At 45.3% G+C, this 23,283-nt stretch overlaps 1 protein-coding gene across 1 annotated transcript in view; it reads left to right on the top strand.

Annotated features, from left to right (window-relative positions):
- Positions 1-18,827, top strand: part of LEPR (leptin receptor) — a 29,664-nt gene extending 10,837 nt beyond the window's left edge. Inside the window, 16 exon segments of the mRNA XM_030953367.1 lie at positions 407-612; positions 3,344-3,489; positions 4,418-4,565; positions 6,361-6,657; positions 8,190-8,304; positions 10,401-10,600; positions 12,139-12,290; positions 12,921-13,080; positions 13,162-13,244; positions 13,833-13,901; positions 13,903-14,047; positions 14,758-14,940; positions 15,467-15,562; positions 15,938-16,040; positions 16,693-16,768; positions 17,798-18,827. Coding sequence (XP_030809227.1) covers positions 407-612; positions 3,344-3,489; positions 4,418-4,565; positions 6,361-6,657; positions 8,190-8,304; positions 10,401-10,600; positions 12,139-12,290; positions 12,921-13,080; positions 13,162-13,244; positions 13,833-13,901; positions 13,903-14,047; positions 14,758-14,940; positions 15,467-15,562; positions 15,938-16,040; positions 16,693-16,768; positions 17,798-18,568 — 2,950 coding nt within the window. The 3' untranslated portion in view covers positions 18,569-18,827.
- The last annotated feature ends 4,456 nt before the right edge of the window (positions 18,828-23,283 follow it).

The raw sequence follows: 23,283 nt of genomic DNA, 5'->3' as shown, positions 1-23,283 counted from the left end.
TCCATGGCAGGGGCTGGGATGGGATTTAAGGTCCCTCCCAACCCAAACCATTCCATGATTATAATATTCCCTGTAATGCTCAATTGTAGCAGGAGCTGGAGGGAACATTAAAATTTTTTGGCATTATTTCAGTGCCTCACGAATGGGAATTAGGAATTCATCTCTATTGGGAGGGCAGGGAGCTGCCATGGGAAGGTGAAGCAACACTGTGTGCCTAAAAAGATCTGAGAATTCTCTAATGGAATTGTGTTCATTACTTGAAAACCAGTTAAAAAGGGAGAAGCAGCAAAGTTTTTTTTTTTCATTAATTAATTTAATTTTTTGATTAATAAACTATATCCAGATGGGCACGCCTATTGAGATACAGATAATGGTTTTGTTTCCTGGTTTGTTTTTCCCCCTGCAGGTCAGAGCTGTCCCTGGGGGCTGCATCCACGAGCTCTCTGCAGGGCACAGTGAGGGTGGCTCCGTGTGACTGCAGGGACCAGGCCAGCTGCCAGTGCCTGGTGGCCACGCCGAGCCTCAACCACACCTACCTGCTGTGGCTGGAGATGGTGGCAGGGGGCACAGCCCTGGGGTCGCCCCTGATGGCCCTGCAGCCCACGGACATTGGTGAGCATGGCTGAAACCCCTGGCTGTGGAACGCTGAGCCAAGGGGTGGAGCTGGGAATGCAGCTGAGAGAGTGAAAATGATGGATTTTAACTGAGAGCTTAAATGAATCGAGGGTTAGGTTAGAAGTGTAGTCAGCAAAGGTCATACATTGGGATTGGAGTTTAACAAGGAAATGAATTGATACCACATGGGGATAACTGAAACAAGGTTGGGAATGCCAGGTGAGGTATGAAGCATTGAAAGAGTGCAGGAGCCATAAATACAACTAAGAATGAGAGGAGGTTTGGACTGGGACCAGCAGGCCAAGGAGCCCTGCCAGCTTGACATGGGTGGAGAGGTTACCATGAGGAAGAGGTCTTACTTCCTCTTCAAAGGAAATAAGTCAGAACTTACTGTTCTGAAATGAGTCAGAACCCATTTCTTTGGGTCAGAACCCATTTCTTTGTGTTCTGACCCATCTCAGAGCCCACCTCCCATGGTGGGCTCTTCTGACCCATCTCAGAGCCCACCGACCCAACTAAAGAGGACAATTGCACAGCCCTAATGGAGGTCCAGCTAATTAAAATACAAAGTGAGAGGGTACATGATTATGTAACTGGTGTCCTGGAAACCATCCTGGAAACCATCTGAATATGGAAAACCTTTTTGGGTAAATAGAGAGTAGGAGTTTGTGACTTTTTACACATGTCTTGGGGACGTTACTCCCCAGGTGTCCAGTGCTGTAATAAATGTACCCTCTTTTCAGCACTGTATTAAACACACCCTCTTTTCAGCACTGTAATAAATGTACCTTCTTTTCAACTTTAATTAGTAGAAGAGTTGTCTGTCCATGGTTCACAACAGCAGCAGGATGGCCCTGCTGGGAAAGGGGCACAGACAGGGCAGGAAAAGCTCCCTAATCCCTGTCTGGGCTCCAGTGCAAACCACACTGAGCACAGCCCAAGCACTCAAAAATTGGTGATGTCTTATTTTTTCCTTTCCAATCAGAACCTCTCTGTGCACAAGACTGGCCCAGTGGTGGAGCTTGTTGCTGAGGGCTTCAATTAAATTTAAAAAACTGTTCCCAAAGTTGCTTAGCAAGAAATCCCACCCATTTTCCCAAGCAGCTCTCTGATCCTGATGTTTTTTCCCTCACCCATGCAACCCCAAGCTGGAAAACATTCCTGTGTGTTTGATCAAGCTCAAACTCTCCTGACATGATGAATTTGAGATGTGTTGCTATCCAACGTGCCCAGTTATTGCAGATTTGGGCAGATTTCATAAAGGCAGGAGCTGTCAGCTGCAGGGGGAAAAAATTAAAGTTTTATGAACATCTTATTAACTTAAAAACTTAGGAACTTTATGAACTTCCTCCTAACTGATGTGCTCTGCAGACAGAACCAGTTAAAATCTCTGGGTGGGCTGGTTTGGAAGATGAGAGGTGGCATTTTTCATCCTGCTGGTTTGAAATGATGCTGCAGGAAAAAATTAAAAATTCAGGCTGGAGTCTGCCAGTATTTAAAAATGACACAATGAGTTAGCTCTGCTTAGTGAAGCATGTTTTTAAAATGCACAATATTAATATACATTCTGCCAAGATTTAGCTCAATTAAAACTATTTTGAATGTAAAACTCTTGAGTGCTTGTGCCACGTGGATTTTATTTGCTGATGGTGGAGCAGGTGGCATCCCAACCATCATTATCTGTGGGATCTGATTCAGGGAAATGTGATGGCAAAGCCACTGACTTTTATTTGCTTCCTCCCCAATCGCTCCCTGCTGGCCTTCCTGAAGTTAATTGCTTTGAGATGGTCTAGAAGTAGAAATTAAATAAAATCTGACTTGGTGTGGTAGATCTATACTGAAAATAATAAGAGATTTTTGATATAAATAACTAAATAAAATCTGACTTGCTGTGGTGGATCTATACTGAAAATAATAAGAGATTTTTGATATAAATAACTAAATAAAATCTGACTTGGTGTGGTGGATTTATACTGAAAATAATTAGAGATATTTGATATAACTGAGTGACATTCCACTAATGCACTAAAATGGGACCCTTGGAGAGCTGGACCCCAGTGCAGATGGGATTTGAGGGGAACATTTGCCCACTGCCCAGGATTTTTGGGAATGTTTTCCCTTCAGCCTCTGCAGGGTTTTACTCTTCCGTGGGCAAAACTTGGCCAGGAATGAGGACAGGGCCAGCCAAGGTCTCAGTACCAGGAAAAAGCAGGGCCTTGGCTCCTTGGCATTGTACAGGGAATGGAATCCTGAGGATTTCCCATCCAGAGCTCCCTTCATCCCCATGGGAATATCCAGACTCTCCATTTTCACTCTCCTGGACACCTCCTTTCCCAGCCATCATCCCTGTGGAAGGATAGGAATGTTTAGGAAATCCCATTGTACACTATAAGGAGCAAACTGATTTTCTCAGCATTCCCACCCCTCTCCTGCTCATTCCCTCTTCCCAGCAAGGCAGGTAAGCCAGGGCTTGGCTACTGGGAAAAGTTGTGGCCAGAGGGAAGAAATTCCTGCAGGTTTAAGGGAAATGGGAGGTCAAAGAGCATTTCTTCATGACTGCAACAGCACCAGGGTGACTTTTCCAGGGATATTACACAACACTGCCATGCAGTAGAGCAGCTCTTGGAAACTGAGTTTAAGAGAACTGAGTTTAAGTCTGAGTTTATCTCAGTAAAACGCAGCACCCTGGGTGAAGCTGGGGCTAACTTGTGGATGAATTTGTGTGCAGTGAAGCCTGAGGCCCCCGTGAAGCTGCACCTGGAGCTGGCTGAGAGGGGCCAGGTGAAGCTCTGCTGGTCCAGCCCTGCCCCGCTGCCTTTCCCTCTGCAGCACCAAGTGAGGATCTCTGCTCCCCCTGGCCACGGGGACAGCCAGGTGAGGCACCGTGCCTTCTTCCGGGGCTGGGGCATTCCCAAATCCGGGGCTGCGGCATTCCCAAATCCCGGCACCGCCACCGCTCCCCTGGGCCTTGGATTGGGAGTGGCGCTGTTCTGGTGGAGCTGGGCTTAGCTCGCTGCTTTTCCCTGGGAAAGCTGGGCTTAGCTCACTGCTTTTTCCTGGAAAAGCTGGGCTTAGCTCACGGCTTTTCCCTGGAAAAGCTGGGTTTAGCTCACGGCTTTTTCCTGGAAAAGCTGGGCTTAGCTCACTGCTTTTTCCTGGAAAAGCTGGGATTGATTTGCTACTTTTTCCTGGAGGAGCTGGGTTTATCTCACTGCTGTTTCCTGGAAAAGCTGGGTTTTACATTTGTCCCCACTGAGAGAAGCCCCATCTCCTGCTGGCTCTCACAAACAAACTCCCATTTTTCTACTTGGGTGAAATCCTGGATTCTGTGAAGTCTAAATCCATTTTCTTTCAGCATTCTATATGTTCTGTAACTCATCTGTGTTTAATATTTATAAGTTTTATTATAAATAGGGGTTTTTTTCCTCTTCCTACCACGCAAGTGGCTCTGGAATAACAAGCAGCTGTTAATTAGCAACCCATAATGAAACAACTAATTTTCCACAGAGTTATACAACTTCCAGCAGTCTCAAATTGACAGTAAATTTAAAGAAGAAAGATTTTTAACCCAGCTTGCTACCTAAAAACATAGAAAATCCTTGTGTAGAGTATAAGGATGTTATCTCCTGTCTCTTAAGGAACAAATTGATTTGCTCAGCACTCCCATCCTTCTTAAAAACTGAGTTGAAAGAGAAGGCATGAAAGGAAATTCAGGGAATTCTGACTCCATACAATTTATTTATGTTCCTTCTGTCTCTTTTCCTGTTTCATTTTACAACAATAATGGGTTTGGACAATGCAGCAGATGCTTCAGGTTGCCCTGGAAAGCTCCGTGGCCATGGACAATGCCCTGCTGGACTCTCCATCCTCAGTGCAAGTGAGGAGCAGGAATCTCCGTGCTCCAGGCTTCTGGAGTGACTGGAGCTCACCCTACAACCTCACTTTGGGAGGTAGGACACCTGCAGGGTTGGGGATAAAGCTGATTTTCCAGCTGGTTTTGTGGGTTTCGTGTTGGAAATTGAGTTGGGATGAGAAATCCTGTGGGAGCCTTTCCTGCCTGAGGCTCAGCTCCCTTGCTGGGCCAGGCTGGCACTAGGAATTCTGGAGAGCACACCTGTGGGGCTGGCACTCCCTCAGCAGCACCTGCCCAAACCCACACAAAGCTCTTTTCCTCAGAGCTTTTCCATTTCCAGTTCCAGCTGGCAGCCCTGAACCTCCCCTCAATTCAAGGTTTTTCTCCTGATGCTTTCTCTCACTTCTGGTTTTGCATTTGTAGCTGAACCGAAGGCCCAGAGCAAAATCAAATGTGCTTTTCATACAGTCCAGTCTGGTTTGTAATGCTGAGTTTTGCAGTGCAAAGCTGACTTCTTGCTTATTTTGTTGTATTTTTCCATGCTCTGCTCAGAATTCCCTGGGAATATTTTGGTCTGTGCTGCCACAGGAGTTCTCTGAACTCTTTATATAGGCACCTGCACCAAAGAAAGAACTAAACCTTGGGAAAAAAGCTTTTTTCCTAATAAAACCTGAAACAACAGATCCTAAATTGCTTTACTGACAGAGAAAGGGAAATCAGGGGGAAATCCTACAAATCTCTGCCTGGTTCCTCAGTGGGGGAAGCAAACCTGACCTTTGAAGGATTTAAGGCTGGTTTTGGGGTGTTTGCAAACAGCTCCATTCCAGCTTCATCTGTGTCTTCCCTGAATCCCTTACTGATGGGGGCTGAGTTTAAACTTCTTTAAATCCTTGGAAAATTCAGTGTATTTGAGCCTGCATTGGAGCACTGCTACAGTTTGCTGTTAATTGCAGTGTAAAACCAGTTTTTGGGACTTGAATCTCCTGCTGACTTCAGGAGGAGGAGGAGGAACAGCAGCTCCTGGAAAGAGGGATTCATTGTGTTTTCTTCCCCTTGTGCTGCTTGCACTGCACCCTCCGGGGATTTTCTGCTCTATTCATTCAGATGTGCCTGGCGATTTTAAAGATTTAAAGATTTAAAGAAGAGTTTAGAAACTTCAGGTGTGGAGGGAGACAGCCCAAGGCTCCTGTTCATAGTGATTAAGAAGTAGGAAAGTTAGAAATACAGCTGGATGATGATGATAATAATTTAAAAAATTATTATATTATTATTTTTTTTCCATTGACAAATGCCTCTATGTTTTTTTGGTTCCATTTTCAATTTCAGTGGATTTTCCCCCCCCTTTTTCCTTTTGTGTAACCTGGGGATATTAAAGATTATTTTAATCAGATTTTGATCAGAAACTTTAGGTATGGAGGGAGGCAGTCCAAGGCTCATTTCTGCAATAATAGCAATAATAATAATATAAAAATATTCTTATTATTCTTATTATTCTAATTAGTATAATATTATTATTTATTGGTTTATCATTATTATAATATTATTATATTGCAATATTTAATAATACAATGATATGCTATTATTATATAATAGTATAATATATTATTATATCACATATTATTATATAATACATAATATATAATATATAATTATTTAATGTAATAATAATATATAATGATACATAATATATAATATAACAGATAATATAATAATGTAATACGATATAAGATTATTTTATTATATTGTATGTAATATAGTAATAATAACAACAACAACAATAATAATCATGTTATTATTTTATCTATTATTATTTTATTGACAAATGCTTTTACATTTTCTGGTTCAGCTTCAACCCTCAATGGATTTTCCCCCTTTTCCCCCTTTCCACGCAGCTCAAGTGCTGTACTTCCCTGCCAGGACCGTGACCCGCGCTGGCTCCAGCCTGTCCTTTCTGTGCACGTTCCGGAACCGCTCGCAGCCCGTGCCGTCCCGGGAGCTGGTGTGGTGGCTGAACCTGGCCGAGCCGGTCCCGGCCAGCCAGACCTCCGTGCTGAGCAGCCGCGTCAGCCGAGTGACGCTGCCCAACCTGAGAGCCACCCAGCCCCGGGGCAGCTTCCTCTACAGCGCCCTGTACTGCTGCCACCAGAGCCGCCAGTGCCACCGCGCCTACGCCGAGCTCTATGTCGTAGGTGAGGCTCCAGGGCACGTTCCATTCTCCTTTGGGGCCATTTTCATAGCAAAGATGGAATATTCCCGTTTAAAATCCTTTTTTGCCCTTGGTTTTTTTTTTTTTTTTTTTTTTGTTTTTTTTGTGGGTTTTTCTGTTTCTTTGTTGTGATGTTTGCAGGAGTCCCCAGGACGAGGTGAGAGATGAGAATCTGACTCCATGTTCTCAGAAGGCTGATTTATTATTCTATTCTATTCTATTCTATTCTATTCTATTCTATTCTATTCTATTCTATTCTATTCTATTCTATTCTATTCCATTCCATTCCATTCCATTCCATTCCATTCCATTCCATTCCATTCCATTCTGCTATACTAAAACTATACTAAAGCAAGAGAAGGATACAGACAGAAGGCTTCACAAGAATGAATAATAAAAACTCGTGACTGACTCCTCAGAGTCCAACACAGCTGATGGTGATTGGTCATGAAGTAAAAACAATTCACATGTTTGGATAAACAATCTCCAGACCGTATTCCAGAGCAGCAAACACAGGAGAAGCTGAGGCTTCTCATCTTCTCAGAGAAGAAATCCTGGCGAAGGAATTTTTCAGAAAATATCACAGTGGCAGTTTGTTTTTTGTTTTTGGTTTGTTTGTTTTTTGGATTTTTTTTTTGGTTGAGGTTTTGTGGTTTTTTTTGGTTGGGTTTTTTGGAGTTTTTTGGGTTTTTTTTAATTTTGTTTTTTTTTTGTTTCATTTTGTGTTGGAATTTGAAATGTAGGGAATTCTCAGAACTTCGGGTTTATAAGTTAAAGCTCAATTAAACACAAGATTTGATTTGAGGCTTTGGAAAAAGCTTCTAAACTTAAGTGTTATAAGCAAGATTGTGGATTTATAGTTTGACGTAAAGACACATTAAATAAAGGAAAGTTTAGAGGTTTAGAGTTTAAGATATAGAAAAAAATAAAAGTAGTTACAAAGGTAAAACAGTTAAAGCTTAGAATGAAACACAAGATTCGATTTGAGGCTTTGGAAAAAGCTTCTAAGCTTAAGTGTTAGAAGCGAGGATATGGATTTATAGTTAAAGACATGCTAAGAAAGTTTAGAGTTGTAGAGTTTAAGATATAGAAAAAATAGAAGTAGTTATAAAAGTAAACAAGAAATTTAGAGTGCAGCACTGTAAGTTTGTGTGTTATTATAACATGATTAGTTAAGAAAGCTTACACTGTAGCATATGCCTATAAGACAAAATATTTAAAGATTGAGTCAAAAACAGAAATGTTTTTGTTGGTAGTGTTTTATTAGTCAATAACTCTTTAAAAAATCTTGTAACTAAGAGTTTTGTGACTTTTTAAACTATGCTATAAAGATGTGAGCTGAACTCACTTTTCTTACTTATGTGGAAGATAAAAAAATAAACCACATCATCAAAACCAATTCAAAAGTCCCATCTCAAATTACTTCAAAAATTCCTCACAGTTTTGTTTTGTTTTGTTTTGTTTTGTAGCAACCATTGTGTTTTATTAATTAAGCTTTTCATTTCTTTTGATTAGACATGGATTTTAATATCTCCTGTGAGACTGATGGATACCTGACTAAAATGACTTGCAGGTGGTCTGCAAACCCAACCACCTTGCTCCTGGGGAGTCTGCAGTTAAGATATCACAGGTATGGATGGAGTTTAATTCTCTTTTTCTGTTTGGAAAGCATTGCTCAAAATATTTTTGTGTCGAAGAATTCTGGAGAAATGTAATTATAGAATTAACAGATTCTTTATTCTGTGTGCAGGAAGGGAACCAGAGATAGCTGAGTATGGAGCAGATTTTATTTATAGGGTTTTTCAGCATTTTTCAACCTGTTTGGGAGCCAGTTCTCTTCAAGAAGATTTCTTGGATCGGTTCAAAAATTATTCCAGTTGCTCCTACCTACAAGTTGCAAGGAAATAAGGGAAGAGCCCATTCCCAGTGGGAATGCCTGGCCTGGAGGAGCTGTAGAATCCCTGTCCTTGGAGCCTCTCAGATCCTGACAGCTCCATCTGATCTGAATTTAACTCTGCTCTGAGTCTGACATGGGACTTGAGACCTCCTGAGGTCTCCACTCAGTCTTTGATTTTTCTGTAATTCTGTATTTTTTTTCTATGTACACACAGGTAAAAATAGAGGATGAAACAAACTCATTCCAAGGCGGGAAAAAGTCTTGCTTGGAGAATCAAACCTTAGCTGGTGAAGGGAATGTTGCTTTGTGAAGGCAGCAATTCCCAGAATCCCAGACTGGTTTGGGTTGGGAGGGACCTCAAAGCTCATCCCATTCCATCCCTGATGTGTTGAGTTTGAGGGTTTCCACTCAGACAGACAGACAGACAGACAGCTCTTCCTGAGGCAAAAATTCCATAATTTTACTGCTCTGCTGGGCTGGAGATGAAGGAATTTTGGCAAACAGCTTCCATCAGCCCTGCCTAATCCTTTGGAAAGTCAGCCTGTCTTCTCTGGTGGAGTTCTGGGTGATCCTGGTGCCCAGGTGAATATTTCCCAGGGGTTTGTGGACTGAAGGAACAGCTGGAATGCTGGAAAGTTCAAGTGGAGGCTTTTGGGGCAGGATTAATGCCTGGCTGAGTGCTGAGGTAGCTTTTGTTTACTCTGCCTTGGCAAATATGGATCTGATGAGTGCACTGCTGGGCAGGGAGCTGGGATTAAACCCCATGCTGCTCATGGTGCCTTTTATTCCCACTTCCTCACTGCTCAGGGTTAGCTAAAAATGTCATTTTCTAGTAGGAGGTGATAATGTGGAGATTTGTTCATGTTCCTGCAAGATCAAACAGTGACATTACCACTGCCTGCAAATCCTTCCCAGATGCTGCTGATCCTTCTTTTTGTTCTGGTTTTTGTGGTTATTTGTTCAGAGTGAGACCTGAAAGAGGAAAATGCAATAAAATTCCTGCTGCTGTTCCCTTTAGGAGCTGGAGTGCAGCACTGCTGTGCTGTGTGTGATGCTCTGCCTGTGGGGTTTTGTTTTGCTTGGGTTGTTCCTACATCTTCCTCTGCAGGCAGTGCTGCCAGGAGAAACAGCTCCAGAGGGATGATCCTGTGGGAGCAGGGAATGCTCCAATCCCAACCTCCAAAGCACCAGGCACTGCTTTAATCCTGGGGACACAAAGAGGGAGCTTCAACCCAGTGTAACTCTGGGGGTCCCTCTGAGTAGCTCACACCCCCTCCAGCCCCTCTCCTCACAAGTCTGAGGAGAAAGCTGAAAAATTCCCACTCCAGGAATTTATCCAGTTCCATTTTGTCCAAAAACCAATCCTCCTCTCTTCTGTTGCCAGGTGTGATAACTGGACATGGGCTTTTTAATCCAGAGTTGATGTTTTTTATGGGATTTCCATCTCCTGGAGACCTCACTGGGTCTCTGTGGCAGCTTCCCCAGGTTGCCAGTTGGGATTTTGGAAGTCATTCCTGACTGGAGTCAGTTCTTGGCAGATTTGCCTTGCTGTGTTCATTGCCAATCCCTCAAATCCCACAACTGATGAGGATTTGGAGCTGCCTGCTCTTGTTGTACCTGCTGCTTTTGTTGTGTCCTGCTTTTTCCAGAGCCAAAGCTTTGAGGAGTGACACTGAAATGTTTTTTATCCCTTCAGTGCAGACTCAGGTTCAAGATCCAAATAATCCTCAAAATCCCAGGAGTTTGCAGTGCCTCCATTCCTTTTAATTCCCTCCAGATTTGCACTTGCAATGCATCAACTGAATGTGGTTTTTTTCCCCTCTTTTAAGGAGCCAAATTTATTGCTCTGACTTTCCAAGCCCATCTCCAGACTCAGAGGTGAAGGAATGCCTTCTGCAGAGGAACCATTCCTACGAGTGCACATTCCAGCCCATTTTCCTGTTATCTGGATACACCCTGTGGATAGAGTTTAAACACTCCCTGGGAACCCTGCAATCCTCCCCAACCTGTGTCATCCCAGCAGATGTGGGTAGGTCAAGATCCATGAATCTCTCTTCCCTTGTGCCCCTGGATTTTTAAATGGTGTAGGCAAAGAATTTTCCCACGGGTTTTCAATAAAAACATGAGGGTTTTGATATTACCTTAAAGAAAAAATTGGTTTAAATGTTATTTCCATACAGGATTTTAAATGAAACATCCACTTCTGCCTGTAATTCCCTGTACAGAAAATGCAAGTGTTATATTGCAAAATGAAGCTCATTTTTAAGGTTTTGGTTATTTAATTTTTCAGATTGATTTGTCTTCAATTAATTAGTTTATACTCCAGTATTATTTGCACAGTTGTTTATTATTATTTTATGTATTTATGTATTTATTTATGTATTTATTTATTATTATTATTTGCACAGTTATAAATCCATTTAAAATCATGGGGACCATCCCTGCTCTTCCATGCTGCTGCAACATTTTGTGACACACAGAGAACTGAAATTTGGATAAAAACAAGAGGCAGGAGCAGTGTTTGGGTATTTTAAAAACTCCAAAATGTGCAAATCGCCTCTTCTTATCTGCTCTGTGACAGAGAATTCACTGGGTATTTTTTGGAAACAAATGTGAACATGGGTGAGAGCAAACAAGGCAGCTGGACCCCAGAGGTGCTATATGAAATAAATTCCATTTATATAATTATGAAATTAATTAGAGTTATATAGTTATGAAATAAAATCGAGTTACGGAATTATAAAATACATTTATTATGTGGTGACAATGGATGGAATGATTTATCCTGGATGCAGGGTGCTCTGTATTGTAGTAAAGCAAAACAAACCCATTCCAACACTATCCAAAATGAAAAAAAAAAATTATTTTTTGTTGTTGTTTTCTACTCATTCATATCTGATTGTCCAGAGTAAGTTTATTTCAATTTGGCTTGATTAACAAACAAGGGGTTTGGGAGATTCCTGTTCTGGAGCAGCTGAATTTGGGGGGAATTTCCAATTAATAAAATACAAACATTTCCATCAATCACTGCACAAGGTCTGTCCACAGCCTTTCTGCAGGGGTGACCCCGTTGAAATAATGGGATCATGGAATTGCTGAGGTTGGAAAAGCCCCTGGAGAGCATGGAATCCAACCATTCCCAGGTGCCAAGGCCACCACTCTCCTGTCCCCAGGTGCCACATGCGCAGGGCTTTGAAATCCCGGCAGGAATGGGGACCCAGCACTGCCCTGGGCAGCTGCTCCCATGCCTGACCACCCTTCCCATGGAGAAACTTTCTCAAATATCCAACCTAAACCTCAACATTTATTGCCAGGCTCTGTCTTGTGCTCTTTATCCCAGGGCAGGTGCAAGTGCCAGCCCAAGAGAATCTGTTGTGCTTTAAATGAAAATGAAATATCTGGAAACATTCCCATGGATTCTGTGTTTCCAGTCCTGCTTTCCCTGGAACAGCAGAGGCCTTGTGTTACCCACCACCCTCAGGACAAGGAGAAGCCATCCATGGTTCGATTTATTGGGAAGTGCCAGTGCAGACTTTGCAGTCATTTTTTAATTTTTCCATTTTCCAGTGAAGCCTCTGCCCCCTTCCAACGTGGGAGCAGAAGTGACCAGGAACACGGGGCTGCTGAACGTGAGCTGGAGCCAGCCTGTGTTTGCCAGCAGGGATCTGACATTCCAGATCCGCTGGAATCCAGGAGGCAGGGAGGACATTCCATGGCAGGTATGTCTGTTCCATCTGGCCTGGGGCAGGGGTCATTGCACTGCTGCTGTGTGGAGATGGTTTTTATGGGATTTATCCAGGGGGGAAATCACAAAATGCAAAAGCAGTTGCCTTGTCCACACAGGAATTTTCCTCACAATCCCGCTTCCTCACGGGATTCATTTTCAGGAATTTTGACTCCTAGAGCTGTGTCACAGACATCTTTTGTGAAAAATCCTTTCCTTAGGATTTTTCCTTCTGAGAAGCTGAGAGGCCTCAGGAACAAAATGTAAACAATGGTTATCTGCTGCTGTGGAATGCAACAAGTAAATCTGTGATTGGTCTCATGTTGGTTGTTTCTAATTAATGGCCAATCACAGTCAGCTAGCTTGGACTCTCTGTCCAAGCCACAAACCTTTGTTATCATTCTTTCTTTTTCTATTCTTAGCTAGCCTTCTGATGAAACCCTTTCTTCTATTCTTTTAGTATAGTTTTAATATAATATATATCATAAAGTAATTAATCAAGCCTTCTGAAACATGGAGTCAGATCCTCATCTCTTCCCTCATCCTCGGACCCCAGTAAACACTATCACAGAGCTGCCTAAACATCCCTTTGCCCTCACTGTGAGTTTTTTGCCCTCTCTCCCAGCTGCATGAAGTCCCAGACCCTGCAGGCAGCTGGGCAGCGATGGCAGTGCAGCAGCTCTGTGTGCAGTACGTGGTGCAGGTGCGCTGCAGGGAGCTGCAAGGATCCGGCTACTGGAGCGACTGGAGCAGAGCAGCCCAGAGCCTCGTCCAGGACATCAGAGGTCTGTGCTCCAGGGACATCCCCAGGGCTGGCACGTGCCACACTCAGCTGTGACTGTCCCCCCCAAATTGTTGTTTTGCAGCTCCCTTGCAAGGCCCGGAATTCTGGAGGATCGTTTCTGAGGATCCAGCCAGGAGGCAGAGGAATGTTACACTCCTGTGGAAGGTGGGAGCAGCTGCGTTTGGGGCTTTCCCTGTGATCCTAAAGCCAGGTGGGATTGCCAGGAGGGGAGTCTGACAGGCACATGAGGCTTGTGGGGATTGGGATTTGCCTTTTTCTGTGCTCCTGACAATTGCTTGGCTCATCCTAGAGGCAGGAGGTGAATCCTGGTGGGAATTCTGGGGTAAAATGGAAGATGGTTTTGCCTTCTTTGCCTTAATTAATGCAGGACAGGCAAAAGTTCCTCAGTGCCCTGTTTGCTCATGTGCTGCTCTGGGGTTTGGACCCTGAAAAATGTGTAAAACAGGGAATTGCTGTGGGAATCTGAAAGTTTGACTCTCCTTGGCCTTCACTTCCCTTTGCTGGGAAGAGAGGGAATGAGAGTCAGCTCTCAGAGAGGGAAATGAAGCCTTTAAAAGGACTCCAGTCCTTGGATAAAAATCAGGAGCCAGGACCATTCTGGGTCCTGTTTTATTATTATTTATATTTTATTATTGAGTCCCATTTCCTTAAAATTGGAGCTGCCCAAACAACCTTTGCTCTGGGAATGAGGACGGAATTCAGGAATTAATGCCCATGAATTAATTGCTGCAGCCCCTGATGCAGAATGACTCGTTGTGCAGCGTGAGCAGGTACATCATAAAGCACCAGACCCCAGGGAACCCCCTGGGAGGAGTTTGTGGATCATGGCACCAGCTGGACTTTCCCATGGATGGAGCCAACCCACACCGTCACCATCTTAGCCATGAATTCAGTTGGAATTTCTGCAATTAATTCTAATCTAACTCTGTCCCAGCAAATGAGCACAGGTAAGAGCAGCAAGGAATGGGATGTGGGAAATGCCAGGAATCCTGGTGATGTTCATGGGCAAAGCTTTCTTTGGGATAAAATTCCCTCTGTTGGAATAAGGAATGTTTTATGGGGATACATTCAGCACCAACTGAGCTGTTGGAAAACTCAGATTTCCTTCATGAAAATCCTGTGAGTTTTAGGTTGGGAGAAATGTTGTCACTAGGCTGTCTTCACTAATAAAATAAGAAGTAATTATTCAAGAAAAATAAAATCCGATCTTTCATCTTCTTTGTTTTGGGAACACCCAACATTCCTGCTGGGGAATATTTTATTGTCTCCAAAATGAAATGTGGTCGTGTTTTGGGCTGCCAGGGTACAGAGCCCTCAGACTTCCTGAGCAGCAATTCCTGCTCCACTTCCTGAGCAGAAATTCCTGGATTTGGCTGCACTCTGCTTAATCTATTCCCAAGAAATCAGGAGTTTTAAAATTTCTGGTTAAGGATAATTAAGGAATTGCAGGTGAGAATTGGGATATTTGATGTCTGTAAGAAATTTGATCTGTTTGCACTTGGGACTGCTTTAGTGTAACCCAAATTTTTGGTGGCTTGAAGAAAAAAATCTCTCTGCTGATGTGGCTTTAGTATACAGAAGACAATTAAAGTGATAAATGGTGACACTTCAGCAGTTCATGGGATGTGGATCCCAGGTGCTTTCCCTGTTTCCCCAGTGGATGCTGTGCAATCCCTGAGTGCTTACCTGGTGAACAGCACCTGTGTGGTTGTGGTTTGGAGTCTCTCCCCCCAGATCCCTGGGATAAAATCCTTTGTGATTGAGTGGAGGAACCTGAACAAAGAGGAGCAGGTGAAATGGCTGCGAGTTCCTCCAAACCTCAGGAAATATTTTATTTATGGTGAGTGTGTGAAATATAAATTGAAAATACAAATTGTGCTGTTAATTGGTGCGGAACAGAAAAATGTGGAATTTCTGAGCTCCGAGCCCTTTTTCCCCTTCTGTGTTTCTAATCACTTTTATTGACCAATAAACCAAGTTTTGATGCTCATTAGAGGATTGCCTGTTGCATTAATAATCAGTTTAAGCTCTGGAGTGAGTTCATTTTGTGGCAACACAATAAAATTAGTTCTGGAATACTGAACACACCAGCTAATTATTCAAATGAATATCTGCATTTCCTTTGCATTTTGACTTTACTCCTGGAAATTATCCCAGGAGCTCCATAAGGTGTTCATTCCATGACACAATAATGCTGGATTAATAGCTTGAATCTTGGGATTTTGAAGTAGGGATCTGTAAAAGATGGATCCATTATTGCCCTCTCTGGGCTGATCTGAGCTCTGATCTGTGCCCAGAGCCTCTGTGGAGGGAATTGTTTAAAAGCTGGATGACAGTGGGTTCCAAAGGCTGATTTCTCTTTGCAGATCACTTTATCCTGATTGAGAAGTACCAGTTCAGCCTCTACCCTGTGTTTGCTGGAGGAGTTGGCAAAGCCAGAGCCACGGATCAGTTTGCCCAAGGTGACTGTCAGGGGCTTTCCCCCTGTTTTTTATGAAGTAAAAGTGAACTTTAAGTGTAAAATCTCTGTCTTATCTGAAAAAAAACCCCAAACTAGTAATAAAGTCACTGTGTTGTACCTACAAACAGTGAACAGCTTTAATTTGAAAACCCTCTGTGGGCTGAACTGAGTGAGGGATTTAACTCCTATTTAAATAATTCCTTTTTGTCTGTTTATTCCCAAGGGAAAGGTTTGTCCATGTACAATAAAACTGTTGCTCAAGGTTATTTCCCCATCTAAGCTGTTGTTTCTACTGTTTGTTATTTCCCTGTTGCCAACTATTTCCTCCCAGACAAATCACTTTGCTGCATTAATAGCTGAACTCCTTTATTTCCAGGGGGATTTGAAACTGGGAATGCTGGCAGCCTCCATGTGGTTCTGCCCATTGTTTTCTCCACCTCAGTTCTGCTGCTGGGAGCGTTGCTGCTTTCACACCAAAGGTACCTTGTTCCTGTTATCCAAAATCCAGCTGCTTGTTCCTGTTATCCAAAATCCAGCTGCTTGTTCCTGTTATCCAAAATCCACCTGCTGCAGCTGCACTGGTGCCACTCTGCTCAACTGGTGTCACAGAATCCCAGACTGGTTTGGGCTGGGAGGGACCTTGAATCCCATCCAGGGCCACCCCAGGGTCACCTCCCACCATCCCAGGCTGCTCCAAGCCCTGTCCAGCCTGGCCTTGGGCACTGCCAGGGATCCAGGGGCAGCCACAGCTGCTCTGGGAATCCCATCCCAGCCCCTCCCCACCCTCCCAGCCAGGAATTCCTTCCCAATCTCCCATCTAAATCCCTCTTTTCCAGCTTCCAGCCATTCCCTGTGTGCTGTCCCTCCCTTGTCCCCAGTCCCTCCCCAGCTCTCCTGGAGCCCCTTTAGGCCCTGTGCCTTGTGGTCATTCAGCACAGACTGCACCCTTTATATTTTCCCAAACTGCCACCTGGAATGTCCCTTCTTTATGGTTTAGGTTAAATCTGGGGCATTTCTCATCTCTCCAATGGTTATTTCATGGCCACAGTGCTGTGGATAAATGAAATGGCAGAGATTCCTTCCCTGCACAGTGGGAACAGCACCAACCCCAGCATTTCCCTGACATTTCAGGATGAAGAAGCTGCTCTGGGAGGATGTTCCCAACCCCAAGAACTGCTCATGGGCACAAGGAGTTAATTTCCAGCAGGTTTGTATTTCCCTGGGGCTGCTGCTCCCTCCACCCAGGGCTGTTGTTCCAGCTCTGTCTCCAGTGGAAATCCAGTCCCGTTCCCCCCTCTGGCTCCATCCAGAGGTTCCCATTCCCCAGGCCTCTGGATTATACATTGGACATGAGAAATATCTGCTTTTAATGATAAACTGTTAAATAATAAACTGATTTTTAATAGGTGGCAGATGGTGGCCTTTGCCAAAACAGCCCTGGCCTTGGCTGGGAGGGGTTTAATCTGTGTTTGCTGTGGTGTCCATGGAGAGGGGAAGGGATGCAAACATCTCCTGTAGGGATAAACCACATGCATGAGGAAAAAAATGTTATTTTCATTGTTTAAAAGCTCCCTGTTCATTTTCATGTGGGAAGGTGGTGGATTTGTGTAGGAAAATCCCAAGTTCAGGGCCCAGGTGTCACCAACAGTGAGTCTGGACTGAGTAGAGCCCAGGAGTTTCACTCTTTGCTCTGATTTCCCACTACTCTGAGTATTTTGACATTTTCCTCATTATTTTGGCAGCTTCCCTGCTGTAAAACATGATTCGTTGATCCACAAAAAACTGGATTTATCTGTTTTGTCCTGAATTCATTAGGAAATACAAGGGAATTTTCCTTTGGAGCTCTCTTGCTGTTGTCAGTTCATCCTGGTGGATAATATACATCTGCATTTATTAGGAATAGTAAATCCTGCATTTCTCCCAGACAGAGGAGTTTCACTCAGTTCAAGCATGCAGCAGTTGCTCAGGTGGGAATGCTTCAAAAATCCTATGGAAAGGTTGAGTTTGACCTGGATAATCCAATCCTAGCAGGGAAAATTCCTTCAGCTGATGTATCAATGGTAAATCTGTCGAGGAAATTTTGTCATAGAGGATTTTCTACTATAAATTCTTTAAAAACAATGTGTGAACTCAATGTGGCAAAATTCCAGGCTCCTGGAAACGACCTTTGGTGTTGGATGCTGTGATCCATAAAACCTGGAGAGTGAAATAAAGCTGTTCCATAATTTCCTTCCAGCCTGAGACTCTGGAACATCTCTTTGCCAAGCACCCCGAGCCAATGTCATGTGAGCCACTTCTCCTGGAGGCAGAGATGGTGCTGGAAGACATCAGCATCACCAAAGCCTTAGGAAAAGAAGAGCCAGGGGATTTTTTAGGAATTGACTCCACGTTTCCAAACCCCCAGGACTCGGAATGTGACTCTGCCTGCTCCAGCAGCCACTTCCAGAGCAGCAGTTTCTGCAGGAGCTGCCAGGATGGAGAAGCCCTGGCTCAGGGTGACCTCAGATACGCCACAGTCATCAGCAGCTGCCCCTCCAGCGGGCTGTGCCGGCCAAAAACCAGCCCGGGGAGCAGCCTGGGGAGCTGCTTCCTAGGGCAGCACCCCATAGTCCTGGGGGCCTTCTGCAGGGCTGCCTGGGAGGTTGGGAGTGGCGCAGTGCTGGTGCTGCCTGGCTGCCAGCCCAGCAGGGCTCTGTCCCTGCTCTCCTCAGAGGGGTTCTCGGAGCCTCTGGGCGAGGCGTTCCCCGGCAGCGCCGAGCGCAGCCTGTGCTACCTTGGGATAACAGCCCTGGACAGAGGACAGACGGACACGCTGACAGACAGCTCCAGGAGCACGTGGCAGCCCCAGAGCTCGGGCCTGCTCACGGAGCAGGAGGTTCTCCAGCACATCCCAGCCAGGGTCAAGGAGTTGATCCAAAGCAGCCTCAAGCCTAAAGGCGCCGTTCCCTATGTTCCACAGTTCCGGATGGCTGCAGCCAAAGGGCAGGAGGCCACGGAGAAAAAGTGACAGAATCACCCAAAATTCAATATTCCTGAAGTTTTCCCAGGTGTTGATGCATTCCCCTGTTTTCCCTCTCTTGCTTTATCCAGCTTGTTCTGGTTTTAGGCTTCACCTGGAGCCCCCAAGGGTGAGAGAGCTGATCTGTGGCCTGGGATATTTCTGAGGGACAAAAGCTGGAATGGGCCATTTCCCTGGGGATGATTTGTGACATGAGTCAGCCTGGATGTGGTTGCCAGGAATGGATCAAAGAGTGAAAGGCTCAGGGTGCTGCAGGAAGAGGAAGAGAATCCAAATTCCTGTGTCTCCATTAATTGGATAAAATGATGTACTTAAAGCAAAGTATCAACATTTTATTGTTGAACACAAGATTCCAAATGGTGAGTTTTACACTGACATCTCTTCCCAAGCTCTTTCCTAAGATTCAATGTGAGAAAAGACAGGAACTGGATCCAAAGACCCTGCATTTTTGATTTTGGGAGATCCAACCTGTCTCTATGGCCTTGGAGAAGTCACTTTGCCTCTCCACCCCTGCCAGGAAGCCTCAGGTGGGAATAAATCAGGTCTGCATTTTCTGGGAGAAGCAGGAAAACAAACCCACACTGATTTGCAAGCCAAAGCTATTTTTTTTGTTTTATTTCATAGTTCATAAATATTTTTCTACACCTGCCTTTTCAGAGAACTATTTTGAGGACTGAAGGAGGATGAATTTATTGTGTATTCCAAAGAATATATTTCTGTCAAACTTCAGAGAGACAAAACCAAAGGGCAAAACCGATGTTAAAAACCAAAGCAAGGGTGAATTTAAACCCAGTTTAAGCTGCTGACTTGGCTCTTGTGGGGCACTTTGGTGCTGGATGTGACACAGATCTGATGTTCTTGTCTGGGGTGAGGAATTAAAACCTGTTTTGTGTTAGGAACCAGACTTGCCACTGTGGTTGGAGATAAACCTACAGGCTCCTGTGGCATTCCAGCTAAAGCTGTGATGGATGCTGGATTTAGGATTCACTTCTTGCTGTTGGGAAGGGACAGGAGAGCTCATTTCTCTGGAGAATGGAATGATCCTTTGATGGAAGTGTCCAGAAAAATTATTTGGTTGTGTTTGAAGGTCATCTTTCTCCAGAAATAAAAAGCTGATGTTGATTTTGGCCTGCCCAGTCCTTTCCCAGTAATCCCATATGAACAGAGAGGGCTTAACCATGGGAATGATCAGCTGAGGGACCAGGGAAGGCTTTCCTGGGAACATGGAAAATTCAGGAATTAGGAGATATGCAGGAGGTCTCTGATCAGTGGCAGATTCCCAGGTTTCACCTCCTTTGGGAGCCCAGCCCATCCTCCCACTGCCATCCCATGATTCTCTAATGGTCAGGGCAGGTGGCGCTCCTCAGGAAAACCAATGGATCTCCTCTGCAAAAACCCTGCAGGAAATACAGCAAATCTGAGCTGCTTCAGCAACAAGAGAAGATTTGGGGTGTGATGAGTGTAGAACCAAGGGCTTGGATCCTTCCTGGGCTGTTCCTGCAATCCCAGTGCTCCTGAGGATGCTGCAGATCCAGGTCCTGCCCCACAGCTCCATAAATAATTCCTGCAAGTGGCATTTCCATCCTGGTGGAAGGGACATTCGATTCTGCTCCTCACCTCTCCCTGCTCCCACAGAAAGCCAAAATCTGCATATCCTGAATGCTCCATCTGCTGCCTCTGGCTCGGGTTACAGCTCCGGCCGCTCCCTCGGGCAGCAGCTGCCTCGGGGAGGGAAAACTGGGAGCTGGGGAGAATTGGGAGCTGGGCTCTTTTCCATCATTATTTTCCCCCTCACCTTCAGGTCAGGTTGTTTCCCACAGCTGAGCCTTTCTCAATCTGAGGGATTGCTGTGTTTGCAGCCACAGGAACAAAATCTCCTTGGCTCGTTCCTGGCTGAGCTGGAGATGGGAATGTGTACTGCCCTGGGGATTTTGGAACGTAAGGAAGTTTTTGTTGGAGCCACAGGAAGCTGCCGCTCGTTCCAGAACTGTCCCTGCAAGGGACACGGGTGTCACCCTGGGGAGGCTGGAAGGGGCTGTGTTCCATGTGGAAATGTCTGGAGCAGGGAATCTGTGCTCACTGCCCCTCCCAGGCTCCAGTTCTTGGCAGGAGAGCTGGGAAAGGAACCAGGAGCAGGGAGAAAGTAGGGAACAGGGTCACACCAGGATCTGTGCTGGGGCAAAAATGGGTTTCAAGGGATGATCTTCACCTCCAGCTCTGCTCTGAGGGATCTCCTCCACTCCTGGCTCAGTGCCTGGCAGATCCAAAGGGATTCACCTGACCCTGAGCATGGGTGGGGAGGAAAAACCTTTGGAATTGCATTTGGGAGCATCCCAAGAGCAGCCACAGGAGTGACCCAGCACAGTTCCTGTTTCCTTCCCAGGGAAAATGTTGCTGCTTTTCCAGAAATGTTCCTGTGCCACACACAGTCCCGAGCCAATTCCCAGGGAATCTGGGCATTTTGCAGAGAAATGGGATTTTTTGGCCGTGGCCTCACACTCACCAGGAAAGGCTTTTTCAGTTTGAACCAAGCAATTACAGGAGCCATGTGCAGCTTCTGAAGTACAAATTAAGATCCTGCAGATTCATTTTGAAGAGCATTCAGGACTGCAGCTCTTTTATGTAAGAAAATGAATCAAATGTGTCATTTTCCCTTTTCCGTGTCACTTGCAGCTACAGTTAAATTCACGTTTCTTCTTCTTTTTTTTTTTTTAATCTGGGATTGATGTTTGAAGCAGCAAAACCTTCCAGTGCCAGGAACTCGGAGCTCCATGATCTTTAAGGTCCTTTCCAACCCAGGCTACTCCATGATTCCCTGATTTAAAAGCACAGAAGGGATCAATACATCCTTCAAATCCTTACCCAGGCCATAATTTTGTGTTCCCTGTTGGAGAAAAGGGAATTAAAATGCAGGTTCCTGGTGGGAATTTCTGCAAGAGGAAAGATCCCATTCCTCCAACCTTCCCTCTGCTGGGAAAACAACTTGTCTCAAATTTTGAATTAAATGTATTAGGGCTGTGCATGCAGGTTTTTCCCAGTAAAACACGGAGATTTCAGCACCTGCCCCAGTGCCCAGATCCTGCTGTTGACAAGGACACTGCAGCACTGGCACACAGCCCCAGCCACACCAAAAGGACCCAAAACCCCCCAAATTCCTTCCAGGAAGAGCCAGGCTGGGAAGCCCCAGCATCCTTGTGGCTGGAAAGGCGGGCAGGTTTGGCAGGTGCCGTTGTGCTCGCTAATGATCCCAAACAAAAACCGGGAATGGTCTGTGGGGCCTCTCGTTAATTAATGACTCCTCATCAGGAGCTGCTTGTGCCAGAGCTGTCAGCAGCAGAGCAGGGCCGGGAGCTGCAGAACAGCCCCGGTGGCTCCTGGAATAACGCAGGGTCCTGCTGGGAGGGATGAAGGGAAAACCGAGGGATGGAGGGAGGGACAGCCCCGGGGGTTGGATGCTCATGAGAAGCCGTGGCCAGCGAGCTCTGAGCTCTGTGAGAGATAAAGGTCACGGCAGTGCCACCTCTGCAGTTCACAGCTAATTAAAGGGTCTCTCTGGCTTTTTAAATCACCTTTTTTACACACAGCCCCCCTTTTCCCATCGTCCTGGAGGGGTCTTTGGGGATGCAGATGAAGCTCATTTCCTGTCCCTGAAAATTCGTTCAGAAGCAGCCATTTGTACCTTCAGATCCAGAGGAGAGTTAGGGACAGGTGACAAACACAAACCTTCCCAGCAAAGAAAGCAATTTCCATATGGATCTGGCACTTGGCAAAGGAGAAGCAGCAACCTGGGCTGCTGGAAGGTGTCCCGAGCCTTGGGTGGAATGAGATGGGCTTTAATCTCCATCCAGATCCAAACTATTGTGGGATTCTAGAATCCTGTGAATTCTGTGAAGGGCATTTTATAATTCTGTGAATGGATGGAATGGAAAAGCCAAGGAACAGCTCTGTTAGATCCCCCAAATCCATCCAGGACACACAAGTGGGCAGGAGACCCAGCTCAGGCTGCAAAGGAGCACTCAGAGCCTCATCTCGAGCTTCCAACGATGATTAAAGATCTGGCAGGGAAAGAATTATTTAATCCTGTGCCTGCCTAATGTCAGAAGCTTGTCAGAGACCAGCTGCTGTTTGCAGGAACAGCTTGGAATCCCTCTGCTCCAGCTGGGTGGCCAGGAAAACTCCAGCTGGATCATCAGGAAAACTCAGCTGGGTGGTCAGGAGAACTCCAGCTGGATCATCAGGAAAACTCAGCTGGGTGGTCAGGAGAACTCCAGCTGGATTATCAGGAAAACTCCAGCTGGATCATCAGGAGAACTCCAGCTGGATCATCGGGAGAAGTCCAGCTGGGAGAGGACCACCTCCCTCCTCAGCACAGGGACCAGCAGGAGCAGTGATGGACTCAGCCCTGCTCCCCATTTCTGCCCCCTGAACCATCCTGCACTCCCTGGAGACAACTTCTGGCTGGAGCAGGGATGGTTCCAGAGAGATTTCTTCCTGCAGCTCCAGCTGAAGTGGAGGATGTTGGGTTCCTTTTTGTTTTCAGACGACGGCATTTTGAAAAGATTGTTTAGGTTGCTGCTTGTCTTGGAGCTGGGAAGGATCTGGAGCAGATGATGGGGCTGGGAAGGGGCTCAGGCTGGAGCAAAGGAGGCTCAGGGGCCCCTGTGGCTCTGCACAGCTCCTGCCAGGAGGGGACAGCCAGGGGG

This window comes from Camarhynchus parvulus, chromosome 8, assembly GCF_901933205.1.
Source record: "Camarhynchus parvulus chromosome 8, STF_HiC, whole genome shotgun sequence".
Classification (NCBI taxonomy): Eukaryota; Metazoa; Chordata; class Aves; order Passeriformes; family Thraupidae; genus Camarhynchus; species Camarhynchus parvulus.
This window is presented reverse-complemented; position numbering and strand designations above follow the sequence as displayed.